General features: G+C 37.6%; 1 protein-coding gene across 2 annotated transcripts in view; it reads left to right on the top strand.

Annotated features, from left to right (window-relative positions):
• Positions 1–16,086, top strand: part of SLC13A4 (solute carrier family 13 member 4) — a 29,279-nt gene extending 13,193 nt beyond the window's left edge. Inside the window, exons 6-16 of one of the 2 annotated variants that reach the window (XM_085229156.1) lie at positions 368–407; positions 1,052–1,129; positions 2,620–2,810; positions 4,078–4,197; positions 7,009–7,110; positions 7,610–7,711; positions 8,839–8,966; positions 10,038–10,168; positions 11,021–11,182; positions 13,876–14,013; positions 14,770–16,086. In XM_085229156.1, coding sequence (XP_085085282.1) covers positions 368–407; positions 1,052–1,129; positions 2,620–2,810; positions 4,078–4,197; positions 7,009–7,110; positions 7,610–7,711; positions 8,839–8,966; positions 10,038–10,168; positions 11,021–11,182; positions 13,876–14,013; positions 14,770–14,907 — 1,330 coding nt within the window. In that variant the 3' untranslated portion in view covers positions 14,908–16,086. The remainder of the gene's footprint in view (positions 1–367; positions 408–1,051; positions 1,130–2,619; positions 2,811–4,077; positions 4,198–7,008; positions 7,111–7,609; positions 7,712–8,838; positions 8,967–10,037; positions 10,169–11,020; positions 11,183–13,875; positions 14,014–14,769) is intronic. The other variant, XM_085229163.1, reaches the window with a different exon arrangement.
• The last annotated feature ends 5,913 nt before the right edge of the window (positions 16,087–21,999 follow it).

Below are 21,999 nucleotides of genomic sequence, written 5' to 3' on the forward strand. Positions count from 1 at the left end.
CTGCCCAGAGAGGTTGTGGATGCCCCGTCCCTAGAGGTGATCAAGACCAGATTGGATGGGGCCCTGGGCAGCCTGGTCTAGTATTAAATGGGGTGGTTGGTGGCCCTGCATGTGTCAGGGGGCTTGGAGATTTATGATCCTTGAGGTCCCTTCCAACCCTGGCCATTCTGTGATTCTGTGCTAATAATTGTTCCCATGTATCTGCCCAAGATACCACAAAAGAGATGCTAATAATTGGTATTCTTCACCATTTTAGTAGACATTACATATCCTGCTGCTGTTGCCTCTCCTTCTCTTGATATGCGCCTTTTGGGGGAGCTGGGTGAATAGACCTTTTTAAAGTATATTTTCCTTTCTTTGTTTTTAGTGCTACTACTACTGACTTCAGCTCCTTGATGCATTCAAAGGTATTGTCATAGGTAGTACCTGTATCTTCTGAGCTACACTATTTGCTAATAGTACACAGTCCACACAGCTCTATGACTCCTTCCTTTATTTCAAACAAGAAGTGGTTGTTGTCAGAGAGTACATTGCACAGAATGTCCTGCTTTGTATTTAACCTATCCGCCTTGCACAAATCACGATGGGAAACATTAACCCCATAGGGTTTGTTTTAAGTGCTGCCAAGGATTCAGTCAGTAAACTAATAATTCCATCCAGACACTCAATTTTTAGCAAGTTCAGGTAAGGACCTTTTATTGTCAGTTACCATCAAGTTCTGCAGTTGAGATCCTTCGGTTAATTAGAACTACACATCTTACGAAGTCACAGTCTCTTGCAAGGGCACTGTTAGATTCTGCTACATGAAAGAGGGAGAAAACTGATATATATATGTATTTTCTGAATTTTAACATCATTGAAAATAAAAGCATTTAAAAAAAATAATTCAGTATAGTTTATAGCTGAAGTTTCGGTGGTTTTGCTTTGTTTTGTTTTCATTTGTTTGTTTGTTTTGAAAGTCCACAGCCCATGAGTTTTATAAAGCAATATCAGTCTAAGTGTCCTTAGAAACAGAAGAAAGGCTAATCTAAATGCATTTGCCTCCTTACAGACTATGAATAGTGTGCATATGATAGCCAACCCGATCGGAACGATGAAATCCAAGAGCAATGGGCAGCACCTACCTCAGGTAAGGAGATGTTAGAAATGGAGGGTGAAGGAAGATGAGCATCATCTGTTTATCTCAGCTTCATTTTTATTCCTTGTAAACTGCTTTTCATGAAATCATTCTCTGTCATCTTACAGCACTTACTTTTTAGCTCTATGCTAATTCTTGTTCCCATTTAGAATTCCCCAGCACAGGTATTTTTGAATGGCCATCTTCCAGAAAGACAGTTCTGAATGGCTTGTACAATTCATTTAGCTTTATACTCAGTAATGTGACCACAAGTTTCAATTCTTATTTCACTGTTCTACCCACTTTATTTCAGCAAATCCTTCCTGGAAAATGGTGCAACAACAAAAAAAAAAAAGAGCAATCCTTGATTCACAATGTTCTACTCAGAACTAAACTAACAGCAGACATGGATCATTTAATTGTTCAACCAGTGTGTTTGGCAGTCTTAGTATCCATCTCCTTTTCGTACTGCCAAATATTCTCCACCGAAATCCTCTACTATATTAGACGCCTGCAGTATTTCTACTTTTCCTCAGAGCCTCCAAAGAGTGACTGTTTTTCCTACTGCAGTTATGTAATTCCTAAATGCATAAGTTAATGTTCAAGAAAGATTAGACTAAAATCAACACATGCATTTGTATTAGCAGTTCTAATGAATCTAATTGTATGTTTCTAAACTGAAGTCTAATGCACTTCTCCTGTTATTTAATTTCTTGCACACATTTGCCATTTGCATTCACCGATTATTTTGTAGGTAGTATGCTCTCTTCACTTTTAACCTACAGGGACATGAACCAGAGAACTCTGACAAGGATGACAAGCATGATTTACAGCATGACTGATTTTATGACATAAATACAAATCCAAATTAATGATTTAACAGATCTATTTGACTCCCATGATACCTTTTTCCTGATCATAAACTATAGCCTTAGTTGCATGTAAAGTGCTCTGAGTTTTTCTATCTTTACAATTTAACTTCTTGATTTAGTAGCATGGAGCCTTTCCTGTCACAGTTAAGAAAACTTCTTTTGCAGCAATATTTTTTCTGTAGCTTTTTCTTTCATGGCCCAGCCTTTTCCATGTATTTTCTGAGAATCATTCTTTACAAGAGGCCCTGAGCCAGCCTGAGTGCCAAAAGTCCACCAAGCATTTGTCTGGTGACTGCTCATAAGCCTTAAGGATTACAGATTCCTTCTGCTGCAGTGCTGGCATGCTGCCTCTGCAGCCCACAAAGGCCTTTTGGTATCCAGCTGAGAATCCAGTCAGAACTGGAGCTGACCCAAACTGTGGCCAGAAGTCCGATTACTGTCTATTCCATATTTCTGCCACAGACCAGGCGATTTCAGGCTCCGCGACAGGTTTCTAGTTCTGATCCCAACTAATAGCAATGAAGAAAAAAATCTGCTCCCTCTTATTAGTAGCACCGTGGCATTAGAGAAAACTGGGAGCGGGCTGCTGTTCTAATCTCTTTCTCTCCTGATCAATGTATCCCCTCACAGGCTCAGATACTAGTCCTGCCTCCTAAGCCCTCTGAACTGGACCTGAGCACTAAGTACCGGTATCAGTCCAGACATGACCACATGATCTGCAAATGCCTCTCACTGAGTATCTCCTATGCAGCAACCATTGGAGGACTGACAACCATCATAGGGACTTCAACTAGCCTCATATTTTTAGAGCACTTCAACAAGTAAGTGACACTGTGGGTGAAAATATGATTGGTCATTATCATCTCTGTGGTTTTCCCTGTGAGTTATTTATTCTCTCAGGGAACTTTTCTAAGATGATCTCTCTAAAGACAATTTTGTTTCTTCCCCTACTCTAACATTTTTTCCAATGATTAAAGATTGTAAGGGGGAGCTTAAGTTAATACATATCCATATCTTTCTCCCATGCAAAAGAAAAATTTCTCAACATTTCTCTTGAGCAATTTCTGATATGAAAAACTGATTATCAAGAAAGCAGCAGACACCTTCAGAAATTAAACACTAAAACCATGCAGACAGAAGAATGAAGAAAAAGGGAAATCTGTGCAAAAGATGAAAAGTCATAAAACTTGCTTCAAGTTACTTTTTGGCTTCATAGAAAGCTGGTTCTCATGGTGAACCTAGAGGCGTCATTGGTAATACTTGTGCTGTTTAACATGCAGTGCAGATATATGTACATTTAGAAGTGTGGCCTTACACCTTTGCTTCATGGATGATGGGAAGCAGCTCTGAGCTAAGTATTTCCTCTATCACATATGCCCAGAGCTCTCGAAGGCATGAATGTCATCTCTGTCAGAAGGCTGATGGAAGTTCTCCTCTCACACTGATCTGTAACCAGGCTCACGCCTGATTCTGATCATCTACTGCCATGGCTGTAACATTATCCTGCATTTGACTTTTTGAAATGGTGGCAGCAATGATAACTAAATTCAGAACCCATCTTTAGCCCATGAATTTGGATTTCACAACACCTCTGAAGTCCACGCTTTTTTGACACTTCCACCAAATGCATATATCAGACATCTTTGTCAGAACCTAGCAGACTATAGTGATCATTTTTGTGGTCCAGAATAAGACATATATAGAGATTCTGAGTGAAATCATTCTTAGTTCTACTGACACTAGAAAGACTTTGAACAATAAACTCAGATAGAGACAGAATTTAATTCTTGGTAATTGCAATGATATTTGAAATTGGATAGAGAATCCAGACCATATGGTCTTAAAGGTGTGAAGTTCTATCTGGCTCATCTCAGGCATGGTCAGTGACTGGCATTTATTGACACATGGCTTTACTATGAACAAGTATTTTGTTTGTCACATTTATATACTGATGAATTTTTTTCTTCCATGCTATAACATATATGAACATAAATATATGTTTGTACTTCTGTACATATTGGAAATATCCTTTTGCCATTCTAAACTCTTACATACTGTTTTTGTGTTGTTGTTTTTTTTTCTTTACAGCCAATACCCAAATGCTGAAGTGGTGAATTTTGGAACCTGGTTTTTGTTCAGTTTCCCCATTTCCCTCATCATGTTGGTCCTTACTTGGTTCTGGATGCATTGGCTGTTCTTGGGCTGCAAGTGAGTGCAAGATATTCAAGATGTATTGATAACAAAACAGGGCATCACTGATCTCATTAGAATGGATCTCATAAGACCTTTTCTAGTTCAAATGATTAAAGCTGAGGTACAACTTCCTTCTTGACAGAAACAATTACAAGAGGAAATAATATTTTTTAGTTGTGACGGATAGGCAGCAGTGCACATTATTGTTGTGTAAAAGTGAACTGTTTAGGTATTGGTGATGGAAATCTTTACTATGCACTCAACTGATTTTTTTTTTTTTTTATTTAAACTCTCATAATTGGGTCTCATCATGGGCCAAAAATCTTGATAAAAGTCCTTTTGAAAAGGTACAACTGAAAAGATGAATAGGAAAAAATAACAGTAGTTGAACAATTGACCTGCCTTCAGATAGATGAAGTTAATATAAGACAGTTCAAATTAATGGTAAACAAATTCAATTCATGTATTTGATTTTAAAGGAAAAATAACTCTTAGGCTAAGAGGTAAATACCCCTTGATACCAGCAGGTTCCTGAGTCCCGAAACAAGAACAATTTCTGGTCTCCTATATCATTTGTATCATATATTCTCTTTGCAGAGGCACTCAGCAAAGTTAATGAAAATTGACAAAGTATATGCATTTAGAGTGAATTAGTTAATCTGCATTAAAATGTATTGCATACATATTTATTCAGAATTAAAGTGGCCTTAATTTGATTTAATTTACTCTTAAAAGTAAGATGAACTGACATCACTAATTTATTTCACCGATGACAGTGTATAAAATGATAATCAATTCTGCTTACAGCTGACCTTGGGTAGATTTTAAGAGGTAATTTAGAGGTGAATAACTTCCATGTCCTTCAGACAGTCCCCTGAGCCTTTTGGTTCCAAATTAAAAGGCTAAAATAAATCTCTTTTTCTTTCTATTTTTTAAAAAAAAAATTATTTATTTATTTAATCTTGAAACAAGCCCTAACACTACCTTAATTACTTTCTGCTTTTTAAAATAAAAACCACTGAAATTCCACACTGCATCCAAGACCTCATGCTGATTAATGTTTTTGTAGATAATACCAGGGACTGAACTATTATTGACTTCTTGAGAAGTGCTAGTTGGTTCCAAACCTCTTAAATCTTTGTTCATTTAAAGTCATTAAAGAATGCGTTATGTTAAGCATGTGGATACAACATTATAACTTCACATACTCCTAAGCCTCACAACACTGAGAACGTGTTGGAACAGCTGTTAATGCTTATATATAAATGTTTATTGAATTCCCATAATGTTCATGTTGCATGTTCTTTTTCCTAGGAAGCCCAGTGTTGTCATTCTGACTTGGACTGATTGAAACATTTCAGACTTTTGTTGTAGGCTCTAGACTAACTCAAAGGGGATGGAGAATAGACCCACCAAACAATTATTGCCAAAAAAGCAGAGCTGGGAGTAGAATTGTCATTATGGAAGTGGCAGTTAAAAAGCATATTCCCTTTCTCCTCCAGCAGCTGCATGACTGCTGGTGAATTTTACTGGAGTCTAAGAGCAAAATTTGCAAAGAAATTTAAATGTGCGCAAGAGTGCTGTGTGTCTAAAACAAGAGATACATAGGTACTCAGTTGCAAGGGGCATGAAAACTGAGATGTTTTTGTTCATCAGAAATGGTCTACCTGAATCTTTAGCTACCCAAACTATGCAGATAATTTGACCTTCGTCAAACACACCGTTTGGCCAATGTGGTAGCATAGGTCTCACTCTTGTGGGGCAACAAAGGAGACATTAAAATAAAAGAAACTTAAAAACCAGACCATTTCACCCTCGACATACTAACTTCACAGCTGCTGCAACCTATTTTAGGCTTAGCTGCAGAAGTTTCTCAACCCACCCCATACACCTCGTCTAATAGATGGTACAGGTGATGCAAAAAAGCAGAGTTGTGGCCCAAAGCATAGCAAAGTGACACAGTAGGAAGGAATAAACAGAAAATTTTTATGTGAACTTGAAAGAATATTCCTTTCAATTACAGATGCTTTGCTATAATGTGAAGGCTAGCAGTTTTGCCTAATTTGCATATAAATGTATAGCAAGTTTAAACGTATTCAAATGTTAAATGCACTTGTGCTTGTATTTACCTGACAGATGTACAGACATTCTTCATCAGGAGAAAACATATTGACTGTCTTGGTCTCTGTGGCAGAAGCAATAAGGTCTTGCTCTTGGTTTGGAGAACGTTAAGAAGAGTAGAAGCAGACAAACTATGAAAACTATTGGGTTCTCCAGCATACCTTTTATCATTACTTAGTTAATCCTGAACGTTCAATTGAAACTTGGACTCAGAAGCCAGACCAGGACATATGAACATTGGCTACCCTTGGTCCTCATAGAAGGCATATAAATCCTTCATACCCAATAAATCTATTGATAGTTGATCATAGTCTTTCTATGGGATAGTGTAAACTAGACCTAGCCTTTGGAGATTTTGGGCACTGGACAAAATCTAGCCACCAGCAGCCATCTGAGGAAGCCTACAGAAAGGGAGTTCAGCTACAGCCCGGGGAGGTTCAGTGATACCAGTCAGGATTAGACAAGGCTCCACAAGGACCTTCATACCATGTCTAAGACTGTTTCTCAGAAAGACCTGGAAAATAGACTACACAAACATCACAAGCAATAGTTTCCCTTCCCACTGCCACGAGGCCTTGCCCAAAAATCACATCTTTACCCAAGAAGAATTGCAACTGAAGTTTTCAGTTTGTTTCTTTATTGTTATTTTTCTTACAGCTTTTCACTTCATGCCATTGTCTAATTTTACTGTGCTATTTACCTCAGTTTTAAGGAAACCTGTTCTGTGAGCAAGAAGAGGAAAACAAAACGGGAAGAAATGTCAGAGAGAAGAATTCATGAAGAATATAAGAAACTGGGGAATGTCAGGTAAAACAGACCTCGGGAATTTGCCTGACTAGGCAGAACTACGTGCAAAAATATTGGTATGGGTTTACATTTTGATTGGCAAATATTGCTATATATTGTTATAAGCATAACTATGCTTACTACACTTTTTAAAAGGTTCAGTACGAAGTGCTTACAGAAGAATAGAAACATGAACTTTACCTTCTTTCCACGTTACAGATAATGATGCAAATACATAACAAGCATTTATAAATATATATTATATTTTCCTTTAGCTCCTGCCAATGAACAACTGAATTGAAAATAATGATATTTTAGCCTGTTTTTACTGAGTTTAGTTGGTTTTCAGTTGAGAGCCAAATGCAGAATTCCTTAATTCAAATGATTTTTTTTTTCTAATTTCCTTATGTTTTTTACTTCTTCTGTTATAAACCTTTCTAATTCCTTATTTCTTCTCAAATCTGCTCTCAGGTTTTCAGACTGACACCTGTATAGTTAGTTTGGTTGGTTTTGTTTCTAGCTATCCCGAGATGGTGACTGGATTTTTCTTCATCCTGATGACCTTGCTTTGGTTTACTCGTGAGCCCGGCTTTGTACCAGGCTGGTCGTCATTTTTTGAAAAGTAAGTGAAGTTCCTTAAGCAACTACATCTTCAGACTTTATGCCATAAGTTTTGTCTATAAAATGTTATTATCCACTTCTAACAAGGTAGTGAAAATTGAATACTTATTTCTGCTTTTTAAACTACAGCTGTTCACACAGCAGCAAATTGTATTCTTGCTTACGAGTAAAGCAGAGGGAACTAAGCAGACAAATTAAAACATATTTTCAATGCAATAAGTAGGAAGGGCAGGTGCTAAAGTTTAATGCATTCATAGAGATGGTATCACTGGAATATATTGATTGTATAATTCAAATTAAAATTTGTTGGTTTTTTTTTTAATTTTATACTGAAAGAATAATATTTTGACAAAACAGTGTATGTTTGAGAAAATAAAGTTTATCAAGAAAATATTTTAGTTGAATATTAGACAGAAAATTGAAACAAGTAATGTTATTTTTTTATTGTAGGTAATATTGAAAAAAATCTATTTAAGTAACATTAACAAAGAATACATACCAAAGATTAAATAAATGAAGTTGAATTTTCTTCCGGTTTCTATTGTATAAAATTATTTTGACAAGTTATCCCGATTTTGACTGAAAAATCGTCTTTACTTTTGGGATTTCCTGAGGGTACTTGTAGTTTGACACATCTGAAAATATATTATCAAACTGAGTTTTAGAAGTTTAATTTAAAAACAGTCTTGTTCACTTTTAAGGATCATTTAGGTTTGCCTTTTCCTGAGAATGTGTTTACTGTTTACTGTTTCTAGTAAGCATATTGTTTTTCTGTACATCAAAGTTAATAAATTTTAAAACAAAAAGGGATATCTTTTTTCACTAGAAAGTTAAAAAATATCGACATGAATTGCAATTAGCTAAATACATATTGCTATATTGAATAAAAATCTTATTTGTATCCTTGTTGTGAAGATATATTTTTCTAGAAGGCTGTTGCTAAGACTTCAGATGTGGAAATAAAAATTCAGCTCTAAATGCTAGAGAACAGGTTTGGACCTGGTGATCTCCAGAGGTCCCTTCCAACCTCAGTTGTGTTGCAATTCTGGGATTGTGTAACTGCTAAGAGATACTTTACAAAGGCTTTGTAAGCATGTTTTTATGATAACCCCACTGCTTCTTTCTCAGGAAAGGTTACCGGACTGATGCCACTGTTTCTGTTTTTCTTGGTTTCCTCCTTTTCCTCATTCCAGCAAAAAAGCCATGTTTTGGAAAAAAAGAAAAAGGTAAAGTACATGTGGCAAGAAAGAGATCTGGCATGTTTTTCTTTAATTACGTTTTTCTAGTTTCTGCAAAACGTTTGATGAATACATATTAATTGTGGAATTGTAGAGGTATTTCCTCTGATACCATCTCTTACATCAATCTCCTCTTGTTTTCCTGTACTTTTATTTATGTGGTCTTATCTAGCAGATTACCAACAGGTTTTATCTGTATTTATAGAGTTTTCAAAATTTAAGAAAGAGTTTTAGGAAAGATTGAGATGTAGTTCTATTTTGAGAATGCAGAGATTTGAAAAATTGGCTGAAGATAACATCTAGTAAATAATTTAGTCTTTATTTGTATGGAAGAAGTAAATGATAATCTCGTAAAAAGATGTAAAAAAGGTAACAGTTGTTACTGTCTGGCAGTTGTAATTTTTGGCAATGCTTCTCTTGCTGTTATCCCAGTAATAATAATGATTAATTATTAGCGTTCATTTTTGATGATGTTCAGAAGTGATGATCAGTCTGCTGTGCCAGACTTTCAGCAATCATTTATAAAAACATAATTTCCTGCATAGTGTTATGTAAAAATTACAAATGTGTATAGATATGTTTGGGTTTTATACTGAAATACATGCAAAATATAGGAAAAATAACACCCTCTATCTCTTACTTCCATAATATACTCAAGCATCTCAGCAAACTGTCATCAGCTAAAGCCTAGGAACATAAATGCACATTATTAAACTTCATGACTTAGTGGAAAGAGGAAATGCCTTCCTTTGAGAAAATAATCCCATTGTATCTTCATCTTTATAATCTACACATAATTCGCACGTGCATACACAACTGAGAAGATTGTCTCTTGAAAGGCTGTAGCATAAAGCAGAAGGGTTTACAACTATTCACATCAACAGAGCAGCCAAGGAGAGGTCAGAATATTTGGAATCAGTATGATGCAATTTCTGAAGCTGAGATAACCAGAGAAATAAACTAAACTCTTTTTCACCTCTCATAGAAAGTTCTCAAGATAATTCCCATGAATATTGCATTATTACTAGCGAAGACTTTGCATAAATGCCAGGTCAGTGTTGATCATGCATGTGCCTTATTTTGATATAGGAGATGCTGAAAGGCCAACAAACACCAACACACTGGACCCCATCATCACCTGGAAGGACTTCCAGAAGACCATGCCCTGGGAAATTGTAGTGTTGGTTGGAGGTGGTTATGCTTTAGCAGCTGGATGCAAGGTACTGATTTAGATTATATTCCCCTGCTTAAAAAAACAGCAGCAACAACAACAACAGCAACAAACAAACAAACAAACAAACAAACAAAAAAAAACCCTGAATTTCTATCCTTTTGTATGTGCTCCAGATTGGGATTACAGTGCAGAAACTTTCAAGTTTGTACACCTGCTCCCTCAACAAAAAGCTACCTAGCTAACAAAGATAGGCAGGGCCGAATCAGTTTTGTAAGCATAGCCTTCTATTGCCGTTTCAGATGCTCTGGAAGAACTAGATATTCCAACATGGCAGGGAGAAGTGAAAGGATCTGAGGGACACATCTGTGGGACCCTTTCTCAATGAGCAGCTAAGCAGCTTGGGGAAAACATCTCAGCTTCCACAGGATGCTCATATTTAGGAAACAGTCATGCTCCTAGTGCTGATAAGACAAATCATGCTCTGGGCTGTACTGAAGACATCTCCTTGCAGTACAATTTATGAATACACACCTAGCTCTCCTGCAGAGACCTATGTGTAGGCAACTAAATCTGTATATCTTCATCTCAAAATTCTGCCAACATTATGCAGTCCTTCATTACCAATCTATAATAATTCAGTTCATATACTGAAGAAAGGGGAAAAATCAGCCTTGGTGCAGAATCAAGTTATTAACTGTCAAATGTATCTCTGTGGTACTATGGACAATTCTTTTTCAGTCGTTACACTGAAATCCAGTTTACTGAATAAAAGGTAATGGAGAAAAGACTGATCTTAATTTTGTTTACTTGCTGGTGACATTCTCTGACTATCCTGAAGAAAACAATCTGGTTAACAAACATGTACTTAGTCACTGTTGTGCTTATGTCCTTTCCTCAGACTTCTGGCCTCTCTACATGGATTGGACGCCAAATGCTGTCCCTGAGCAGCCTTCCCTACTGGGCTGTAACTCTATTGGCCTGTATTTTAGTGTCCCTGGTAACAGAGTTTGTTAGCAATCCAGCAACCATAACCATATTTCTACCTATTTTATGCAGCATGGTGAGTATAAACAACAGCAGTTTTAATCTGTTGTTTTCTGTTAGATCAGTGGCACTCAGATCACAAGAAATTTAGCCTTCATTCCCCAACTCCACACCCCCCAAAAAACCAACCTAACAAAAAATAACCTCACAACAACCACCTGAAAGGCAACTTTTGTCCTGATAAATTTATTCAAGACCTCTAGAACAATATAAAAACATAGCTCCTGCTATGAGAGATAGATAGACTAAATACAAGGAAAGGTGACCATGCAATTGAAGCGTATGATGTGAAGTCTAAATAAACCTTCAAACATGTTATTTTAAATACATTATTCATAAGTTAGTAGTTATCCACTCACCACATGTAAGGAAAGACTAATAAAGAATTTCATATAATCAGATTAAAATGGGCTCAAGGGGATAGATTGATCTGGTAAGCACACACAACACAACATCACAAGCAGAGATTATTGTAAGAAACAGAGAAAAAGTCTGGATATTGGTATCAAAAGCAGAGAAAAGAGATGCAAATTTAGTTCTATATTGGAATAACAGCTCCAAAAAACTGTCTCATTTCTTTTCTTTTATGTAATGTGTAGTTTTTCTTACTAAGAATGTAGAACATGAATTGTGGTTACCTGCTATAACAATTTTATGAGATGGTCCCTGAGTACATCATGTGAACAACTCTGAGACAATATGAATATAGGATCAGATGAAAATAAATAATTGTGTTAGTATGGCTTATGAGTACAGATTTATCTCTGTGCTCCACAGAGACTCTTCTAAGAGAAATTTAGAGTGGTAATCTATTTAAGTATTCTGAACTGACGTCTTAAGATGTCAGGCTTTCTTTTTTGACTCTGAAAGTAACTTGGAGATGCTTTCCTCTTCAGTTAGCCTTGAGAATATGGTTTCCCTCTGCCGTAGAACTAGGCTACAGCAACACAGACTAAAATACAAAATTTCACCACTTGTGAAGGGTCTAATGCAAGAACAATTCTTTAGATCGCTCTGAAAGTATGTTCCACCAGTACTGCCTCCTCACAGTGCAAATCTGGACCACAGACAGCTGGGTCCCAGATGAATGGAAGCTTGCCATGTGACTCCCATTTACAACAAGGAGGATCTGGGGAACTACGGGCTGGTCAGCTTGACCTTGGTGCTGGGAAAGGTTATGGAACAGATCCTCTTGAGTGTAATCACATGGTATGTGCAGGACAACCAGGAAATTGGGCCCAGACAGTGTGGGTTCATGAAAGGCAGCTCCTGCGTGATCAACCTCATCTCCTACAAACAGGTGTCCCACCTGGTGGATGAGAGACATAGTCTACCTAGACTTCAGTAAAGCCTTTGACACTGTCTCCCACAGTAATCTCCTGGAGAAAGCAGGCAGCACATGGCTTGGATAAGTACACTCTTTGCTGGGTAAAAAACTGGCTGGAGGGCTGGGTCCAGAGAGTCTTGGTGAATAGAGTTAAACGGAGCTGGCAATCAGTCACAAGCAGTGTTCCCCAGGGGTCAGTATTCAAGCTTGTCCTGTATATCTTTATTGATATTTATATATTTATTGATTGATTGGAGGGAAGGAATCTGGGGGTGTTTCTTGGTGCTCGGCTGAAGACGAGCCAGCAGTGTGCCCAGGTGGCCAAGGCCAAAGGGGTCCTGGCTTGTATCAGAAATAGTGTTGCCATCAGGAACAGGGAGGTAATTGTCCCTCTGTATTTAGCCGTGCTGAGGCTGCACCTTTAGTACTGTGTTCAGTTTTGAGCCTCTCACTACAAAAAGGGCATTGAGGCCCTGGGGGGAGGTATTCAAAGAAGGGCAACAAAACTGGTGAGGAATCTCAAGCACAAAAATTATGGGGAGAGGCTGAGAAAATTGCAATTGTTCAGTGTGGAGCACAGGAGGGCTCAGGGAAGATCTTATAGTTCTCTATGACTCCCTGAAAGGAGGTTGTGGTGAGGTTGGAATTGACTTCTCCCAGGTAACAATGATAGGATGAGAGGGAATGGCCTCAAGTTGTGCCAGGGGAAGTTTAGGTTGGATATTAGGAAACATTTATTCTTCAAAACAATAGTCAGGCAATGGAACAGGCTGCCCAGAGAGATGGTTGAGTGTTTGAGGAATTTGTAGATTTGGTACTGCAAAACATGGTTTAAGTAAGCAATATTGGTGGTAGGTGGAAGGTTGAACTAAATAATATTAGAGGTCTTTTCCAATCTTAATGGTTCTGTGATTCTACAGTTCTTTCTTAACCATGGTTAGGAAGACTTTAAGAATTGTTTAAGTATCTTTAGCAGCTGAAATAAAAAAAAAAAACAACCATAATGCCAACCTCTTGTGATCTGTCTTGGAGAACGACTGAAGCAATACTCAGTGATCAGATCAAAAACACACAGCATAGAATGACATGGGGAACAAGTAGGAAATAAAGGATGGCCTAACAGTAGCAATCTGCAACCACTGTGGAGTTATTTTAGTGCTAAATAGCTTAACAGAAATCCTCTGAGGTTTACCAGCTCCAAATTACACCATTTTCCCATCAAACAAACAGAAATACTTTCATGCTTATGTGTAAAAATGAGGGAGCTGAGATTCATAGCCTTATTATCTTTATATGAACCGGATAAGTTTTTTTCATCTTATTTATGAGCACTGGCTGTTACTGGTTAAGTAAAACTTCTCTCCCTGCTCCTCTCCTTCCAGTCAGAAACCCTGCTTATCAACCCTTTATACACCCTGATTCCTGTCACCATGTGTATCTCCTTTGCGGTGATGCTGCCCGTGGGTAATCCTCCAAATGCCATTGTCTTCAGTTATGGGCATTGCCAGATTAAAGATATGGTGAGTTCTGAGATTGGGTATATCCTCCCATTCTTCATGCAATCCCTGTGCCTTGTACCCATGCACAGTAGCTTATAATAATGATGATGGTACTGGAGTTAATAAGGTCATACTTGTCTACTCTGCTGCTATGCCACAGAGGTGACAGGTTAAGAACAGTTAGACACCTACTGTAGGATATAAATATTTCTCATCTTTGTATTTTTGAACATAATGGTCAAACAGGTATCAAACAACAGGAGTACACAAGAGTTTGTGCTGACCTGTTAGAACAAGCACAATGGCAATTGCAGAAGAAGCAGACTGAACAGTAGGGTGCTTAGGGAAGACAGGAGACTACAAGGAATCAGTTTTATCATGTCGTTCCACACTGAATCACACGATTATCACCAATCATGCAGTTATTCCTCTTCTATGTGTGGTTTAAAATCCCATTCTGATTATGTGATTGAGAAGTTCAAGCAATAAACTAAGCAGTTTTCTGATGAGCTGCATCAACCTCTGACTATCACTCCTGAATATTCTCACAGCTTACATTCTGATACATAATACTCAGTCCTTTTCAGTCCTTTATTTCTATTTGTTTTAGAAATTAGTATATATGTATTTTATTACTATACATATAAGTACATACAAATATATTCCATCAGGGTTCTTCATCATGCCCACTGTTACCTTCTTTGCCTTCTCTGTTTCTATTTTAACTGATTTTGATCAAGCATCACTGACGTATTCTAATAAATTTTGTTTTTGCAGGTGATAGCTGGTCTGGGAGTAAATCTGATTGGTCTGGCTGTCGTCATGGTGGCAATCAACACGTGGGGAATTAGACTCTTCCAGCTGAATACTTTTCCAGAATGGGCAGCAGTAAGCAATGTCACTAGCCAGACATAATCTCCAACTAAAAAAAATTAAAAAAAAAGAATAAAAAAAAAATAGTGCCAGACCAAAGCGAGTTCAGACAAAATACTAAATGTAAATTGCACCTATGAAAGAAAGGAGAAAATTTGTGCATGTGTAGAACCAAGATCCAGGGCAAAACCACAAAGAAAACTCACTGGGAGATCTTCTGCATAACTCTGTTCTGAAAGGCAATGTAAGATAAATGGAGAGATTAGTTTTCCCCTATTGTTGCTTTCCTATAAGACTGGTGGTATTGTACTCCAGTACAGAATACAAGTATACATACACTAGTGTATTCAAGATTTGACTTCAATTTTACTGCTGACACTTACAGAGAATGAAAAGCAACTCTTCTTTCCAAACTCAGAGTTATCTAAGCTTGCTTCATTTGAAGGCAAATCCTTCTTCTTCTTTTGAGCTAAATCATCAGTGTGTTGGAAAAAAAACTCACTCTGCCAGTTAATCAATATGGCCTGGAAAGAAATACAGCTACCAATCTTCAGGTACAACATTTCAAAGGGATTTTAGAAACCACAAAACAGACAGGAAGGAGAAGTATCCTGATCAGGATAATTGTTTTGTTTGTTTGTTTATTTTGTTTTCAACAGCACTAGTATAAAGTTTCCAGTATTGCAGTACTTGCAATCCCCAATATAAAGCTTTGATCAGTATCTTCTCTCCTTATTACTGCAGTGAGAGCTTTTTCAGAAAGGAAACTGTGACCAAAAGAACATTACCTGGCCACCAGACCCAGTACTCTCCTCTCTTTTTTGACTCAGATTAGATAGTTACGCACTTACAATTTCCCTGAAAGAGAAAGCAAGATCTCTTCCAAGATAGTGCTGTGCCATGAGTAAGAAGGGAGTGTACTGAAGTGAGTTGCGCTGACATAGCTCCTCATCATATGTATTCACTTGAACATCACACCACCCTGCTCTCTAGCAGCCTAGGGAGCAGGAATTTCAATCGTGGGAAACTGTCAAGTAAAGCAGATAATTAGCAGACCAACAGGTCAATCTCTTTATCATATGCAAAGTGAATGTCCTGCTTTTCTGACTGGATTCCTGTGATACCTAAAACCCTCTCTTGCATTATGTACTGTTTTAAATCATTTACATATATTTTTAATGACAGTGCCTTTAAGCTGTATATTATGGTGATTGTCTCTTATGTAACCACCTTCTTCATATATCTACTTTAATAAATTTGTATGCTTTCTGCATATAATCTAGGCTCTCTAGATGTTAGTGTGAATGTCTGTGCCGCATAAATAAGATGTCAATAAAATAAATTATTCACGACTGCATATTTTTGTGCTTTATGAGAATACAAATAAGGCACATTTCTTCTCATAACCCACCAAGACCTTACAAGAAGCAGTGCTGAGACAGCAGGAGCTGTTGGATTATGGCTTCTATCAAAACAGAAAAATTCCAGTTTTGTCTTGTAAGTAAACACATGCAATAAGAGGTCTTAGGTCAGCAGAGGAGGAGCAAAACTGGAAGATCACAAAAGTAATTTTTACTGAAAGCAGAAGGCAACATCCTTTAGCAGAACAATTTCTATTCATAGCGCTTCCTGTAAACTTGTTTTGGAAAAAGAGAGTTGCTGTAAATCCATGGCTCAGTGCATCCCTGCAGCCTCGTAAACCATGGAAGTTGGCCTCTGTCTTACTTCTCACCTCCTTCATTCCTCTTCCCTGAGTCCCTGCCACACTGCAACACGCAAAATCCATGGGGCCCCACTGGGACCCGGTCCTGCACTCCTTGCTGCCTCCCCTCTCTGGGCAGCCTCCTGCTCCCCAACTAGCAGCTGCCTACAGGCGCAGTCTGCAATGCCCATCCACCAACATGGACAACACTCTACACGAGCAGGTGTTTTTGAGAACTGGGTGGCTGCGGTACCAAGGGTAATCACATGCACAACATGCAGGACATCTCTTTGTTCACAGTCCCCAAAGTTACTTTCCACCATTCTCCACTCAACAACTCTTTCTGGCTTGCTTCCTTTTCAAGGCGTTAGTTGCTCTGCACTCCTATTCTAATCCTTTTCATTATAATCTCCATCCACCACCACCACCCTCAAATTGCCTAGCTGCTCAGCCACAAATCACTCTCCATTGCTTAATACCTGTTTTCTTGGCTCAGCTCCACTCCCATCAAGCCTCGCTATCCCACACAGCTCCCAGGGGAAAAGAACACAGTATATTCTTATTTTGAAAGACAGACAAGCAGCTGGCATTCCGATCAGCTTTAGGGAGATCCAGGCTTAGTCAAAAATCAACAGATATCCACCAACACTCTCCAGTAATAACATCAATAACACTAGTTTAAAGGAAATTGTTTGATGTTGTGTTGCACACCTAAAGCAATGTTTCGTTCCTTCAGAAATACTTCCATGCACCTCAGGCATAATTTCGAGTCTCACAGGATTGACCTCAAGGCTTTTGGAGTGAATTCTGGCAAGGGATTCAAAGGAGTCTTCCCTCTTGTATGGGTGCTCTCAGCACTTTTGATGTCCTCAGCTGCTGGCACTTGTCACTGTCATGTCCCATCGTGAAGGCAATGTGCCACACTGGCACTCTCTCCACTGAACTTCTGAATTGTCTCTACCAGTAACCCAAGGTGAAGTTTTTTCTTCCGAGGAGAAATAAGGCTGATTTCAAATTAAGTGATTTTCAGAAGCTTTGAACATTCATCAGGCCAGAAAAACAGAAGCTTTATTTTCCGACCAGAATTTAAGATTCTTATGCAAAGAGTATAATCACCTTAACTAGTAACTGTATACTATTTTATCTGTCAGTTTTACATTACCTCTTACTATAATTCTATTAAGGATACATATCTATTTCTTTTACTGGAAATATAAAACCAAAGCAATTCCACACAAATAAACAGAGATTTATAGTGAACAAATCTTTACGCTGTAGCCGATAGGATAACATTTTACTTCACAAGAAAAAAAGCAAAGTATGATAGCTGTACATTCGCAGAGATTCTTCGATTCCTTCTTGCTTGCAGAAAGTCTGAATAATAGTATCATTTTTTGCAGTTATTATCATCTTGCTACTTGGCTTGCACCTTTGATCCCAAAAATGCAGTTCATAGAAAAAGGTGATGAAATCAACGTGATGAAATATTGCAAAATCCCTGTTTTTACATGGAAAACCAACAGTATGTTCCACTCCAGGATTTGGCCTCACAAAGATTGCTATCAGGGAGGCAGGGAAAAGGGTAAGCTAGAAAAATGAAACTCCCTCTGTTCTTGAGGCAATCCGCATAGATGAGAAGTAAATCCATGATGTGTCTTTGTCTTAATAATTCAGCCTGGATTATCATTTTTTATTATTATTACTTTCAAGAAGAATCAGCTCCACATTAGAAGAACATCAGAGTTCCATGAACACAGTAAGAGAAATAACATAAAGAAAACATGTAATCTAAGTCAGGGAAAAGTTACTGAAGTTACAAATGTAGTTTTGGTTTGAATCAGTGATTTAAGGGAGTTGTGTTATGTAGGTATTTTCCAGGTTTATTAAATACTGAAGTCAGAACTGAGTTTGGTGGGAGCGTCTATTCTGAAGGCAATTTATGAAATCTGTTTTATTTTTCAAGAAAGTAAAACTGGCTGCCTGTGATTAATGTATGTTTCAGGTGAAAAAGCAAACAACATCCACAACTATTTTATCTCAGTACAAATTCAATAAAAAGTGACCTTGGCTTGGGATTTGTAAAGGTTAGCGTATTCCACTCTGAAGCATAGTAAGTGGAATTTGTTGTCCATCTGAAGCAAAAATAGAAAGAGCATTAAGGGAAGTGTCTCTGTGTAGTTCACCAGTACTATCTACGTTACAATATACACCGTAACTTTCTAATATCCAAAGTAATTCTGCCACACATAGAGCAGCTATTCATTTTTACATAGAAATACGAGTTCACAGTCATATTTCTACAAATACAGATAAAATTCAGGCTTATAAAATCAACTCCTTGTTAATTTTGAAAACACCGATTTCTTCCTTTACAACATTTCAATCTCAAAGTTAATCTAAGAGCCATCTGTTCTTTGGGCCAACAGTAGTCTGGGCCATTCAAAGCATATTTCCAGATGCTTGACATGTATAACATTGCTCAAGAGAGCATATACCGAGAAGTCTTAACAGCAGTTACTGCACACAGCTGCCAGCACCACATGACAAAGGAGAACCACAAAGTAGAACCACAGTGGAAAAATTCTTCCTTCACAAAGGCAATGAAATTTTTGAGGATCACCGTAATTCCCTGCAGCATCGCCACTTAGAAATGTGCTGTGCTGATAAATCAGCTCTACGTTCCTTTACTCATCAGATATCAAAATAGTTAACTTTATTAAGATGGTTAATGAACTCCATATTTACTATTTCACCAGAAAGGAGAGCTCTCTTGTAGAAAATATTATCAACAATATGCTAAAGTAACAGGATTCACAATAAAAGATTCTGATGTAGATAATGCTACCTAATGTAAAACCATAAACTGATGGCTTCATGAATTCTTGTCCTATTCTTGACTAACTCCTCTTCAGCATAATCTATCTTTTACACAAGTAGGCTGGAGATATTACAGCTTTAAGTAACTCCCATGGGGTTCAGAAAGCCAATGCAAGAGCCCTGAGTATAATAAAGAGACATTGCAGCCCCTACTGGCCTCACCTGGGATTCCCACCCATGTTATCCTTCCTTGGGCCAAGCAAGGGCCTTGATGCAAGATCTGCATCAAGCAGTCATTATTCATGTGGAAATTTTGCCATCTGAAACATAATATGAAGTTAACCTTTAGTATCATCTAGGATAACCTCAGGCTGAATCACTCATGTAAAAGGTACATAGGTCACTCTGAAAGTAAAGTCCCATATGTATTTCCATGGAAACTGCAACAGATATAAAGAGCACAATAACACTATTTGACAGAGCAAATTCCCAGCTACAAAACACTATTTTTCAACTCAGTCGTCACCATGAGCTAAGCAATGAACAAGAGCCTGAATGCTGCACTCTTAAAATCTGTATGGCCATCTGGAGCATGGCTTGTCTTCCACATCGCTGTCATCATAGTTGAAATGCACCACTCACCACCTCACTGTGCTCACATCCACTGTCTCCATAAACATTCATCAAATGTCAATGGGTGCCATTTTTTCAGCATGGAAGAATTCTAGGACACACCTCTGTTCCATAAGCACTTCCATGTCAAATGTCATTTTGTCAGATCGCCCTTCTGCTGCCACTTGTTCCATGACAATAAAATGTAATGGGATATTGGTGGGAAGGTTCAACCTCTATTGCTATACCACCACCATCTGCTTCTGATATCATGGGCCAATATTATATTACTTTTGCAGCAGGACTTGTATTAGACAGTAGTTGCGAAGTTGACAAGAACTGTGTTGCAGTATGTTATCTAACTTTCCAGCTTATTATAAGAGGAAAACAAAAAAAGACAGCTTGAGCTAAAATGGAAAGTATTACAAGTCTTGCAAAATGCTTAGGAAGTCTTGTCTCTAATATTAATACACAAATATTGTTTGTACAGCACTATAGCTATAGCTGCTTCGCTTCATAATCTGATAGGAAAAAAAGGTGCTGACATGCTTGGAATGCTCAGCTGAAAGTTTCTGCTCCAAAGCTGTTATTCTAGAATAACACAGTCTTGTCTGGGATTACAGATTTTGAGCATTATTCCTCTTCTCATCACTCTGTACAGAACCAAAAGGACATAAAGAATGTTTGTTGAAATAACTAGTTCAATATTACGTTAGTATAATTTTATGTGACAACGAAAGAAATGCAAGTAGGTTAGTTATTTTTCAACATTCTCCTCGAGACCAAAGTAGAGGACAGTACAAGATATATATATATACACACACACACATTTTTAAAACAACAACAACAAACAGAAGCTGAGGGAAATTTAATTCATTACATTCATGAAGGCAGTAAAACAGCTATACAGTGCTGTCTCGCTTCATGGAAAAGCTTTTGTGTGTGGAAGATAGGTCTTTTAGTCTGGTTTGAAGTCTGTGAAAGCTAATTAAAACTCTTTTCAAAGACCAGAGTACACTTCACTAGTTCAGTAATAGGTAAACATGGCTGCACTTGATTTGCGAACTCCCTTCACAAATTACCTCCTTACAGTCTTCAACACATACTGCTAGCATGAATTTTCTACTAACTTATATTAAGTGGTCAAAAATATTTATCTTTCTTTTGAGTTTGTTATTGTTTACTATAGGAAGAGTCGGTAGCATAGCTGCTAAGATCGTCTAACTTGAGATGGCTTTAAATTTGTCAAGTATTAATAGGGCAGATGGAAAAAAGGATGGGAAATCATGAGCAATATATATCTTGGCTATTTATATTCTCTAAGGAGAACCTTAAGATGACAAATAATTTCTCAGGACTGCATTGCTGAAGAGCTCTGAAGAGCTCATCACCAAACTTTGGAAAATGAACTAAAAGTTTGGTGTAAGATTTTTGTAAACACCTTTAATGATTCTGTGAAAATTCCTAGGCTTGGAATCCACCCAGATGTATTCTAGTTAATGGCTTTGGAGCGTGAGGGGGAGGGGGGTAGAAATCATAATGAATACACGGGGAGTTCTGTACTTAACAGCTTAAAGGATGTGTGTACCTTGAGCAGCACAATCCAGTGTGTCTATAGAACAAAACAGTGTACTTCGTAGTGAAGACAAAATTTGTACTTCAAGTTCAGCTGAAGATTGTCAAGTGGACAGAGATTTAAATAACCTTTGAGAATTGACAAGACTTTTTTATTTTACAGGAAAAAAAATGGGATTAAATGTTATTAATTTAGCAATCTGTCAAATAAAGCTTATATCTATTTAAATTTCTGCCATATTTTCTTAGGAATTTAAAATAGATTTTGTGCAAAACCATGCTCTCCTAGTGCAGGCTTTGGTTTCCATTCTAACAGAAGAGGACAGTGGTAATACGATGTGTATTTTCAAAGATCTTAGCAGCTAGAAAAAAGTGATGAGGAACGTATCAGACTGACAATAAGAGGTACAGCAGAGAAGTGGTTCCAA

Source organism: Meleagris gallopavo, chromosome 1 (assembly GCF_905368555.1).
Source record: "Meleagris gallopavo chromosome 1, MGAL_WU_HG_1.1, whole genome shotgun sequence".
NCBI classification, from domain to species: domain Eukaryota; kingdom Metazoa; phylum Chordata; class Aves; order Galliformes; family Phasianidae; genus Meleagris; species Meleagris gallopavo.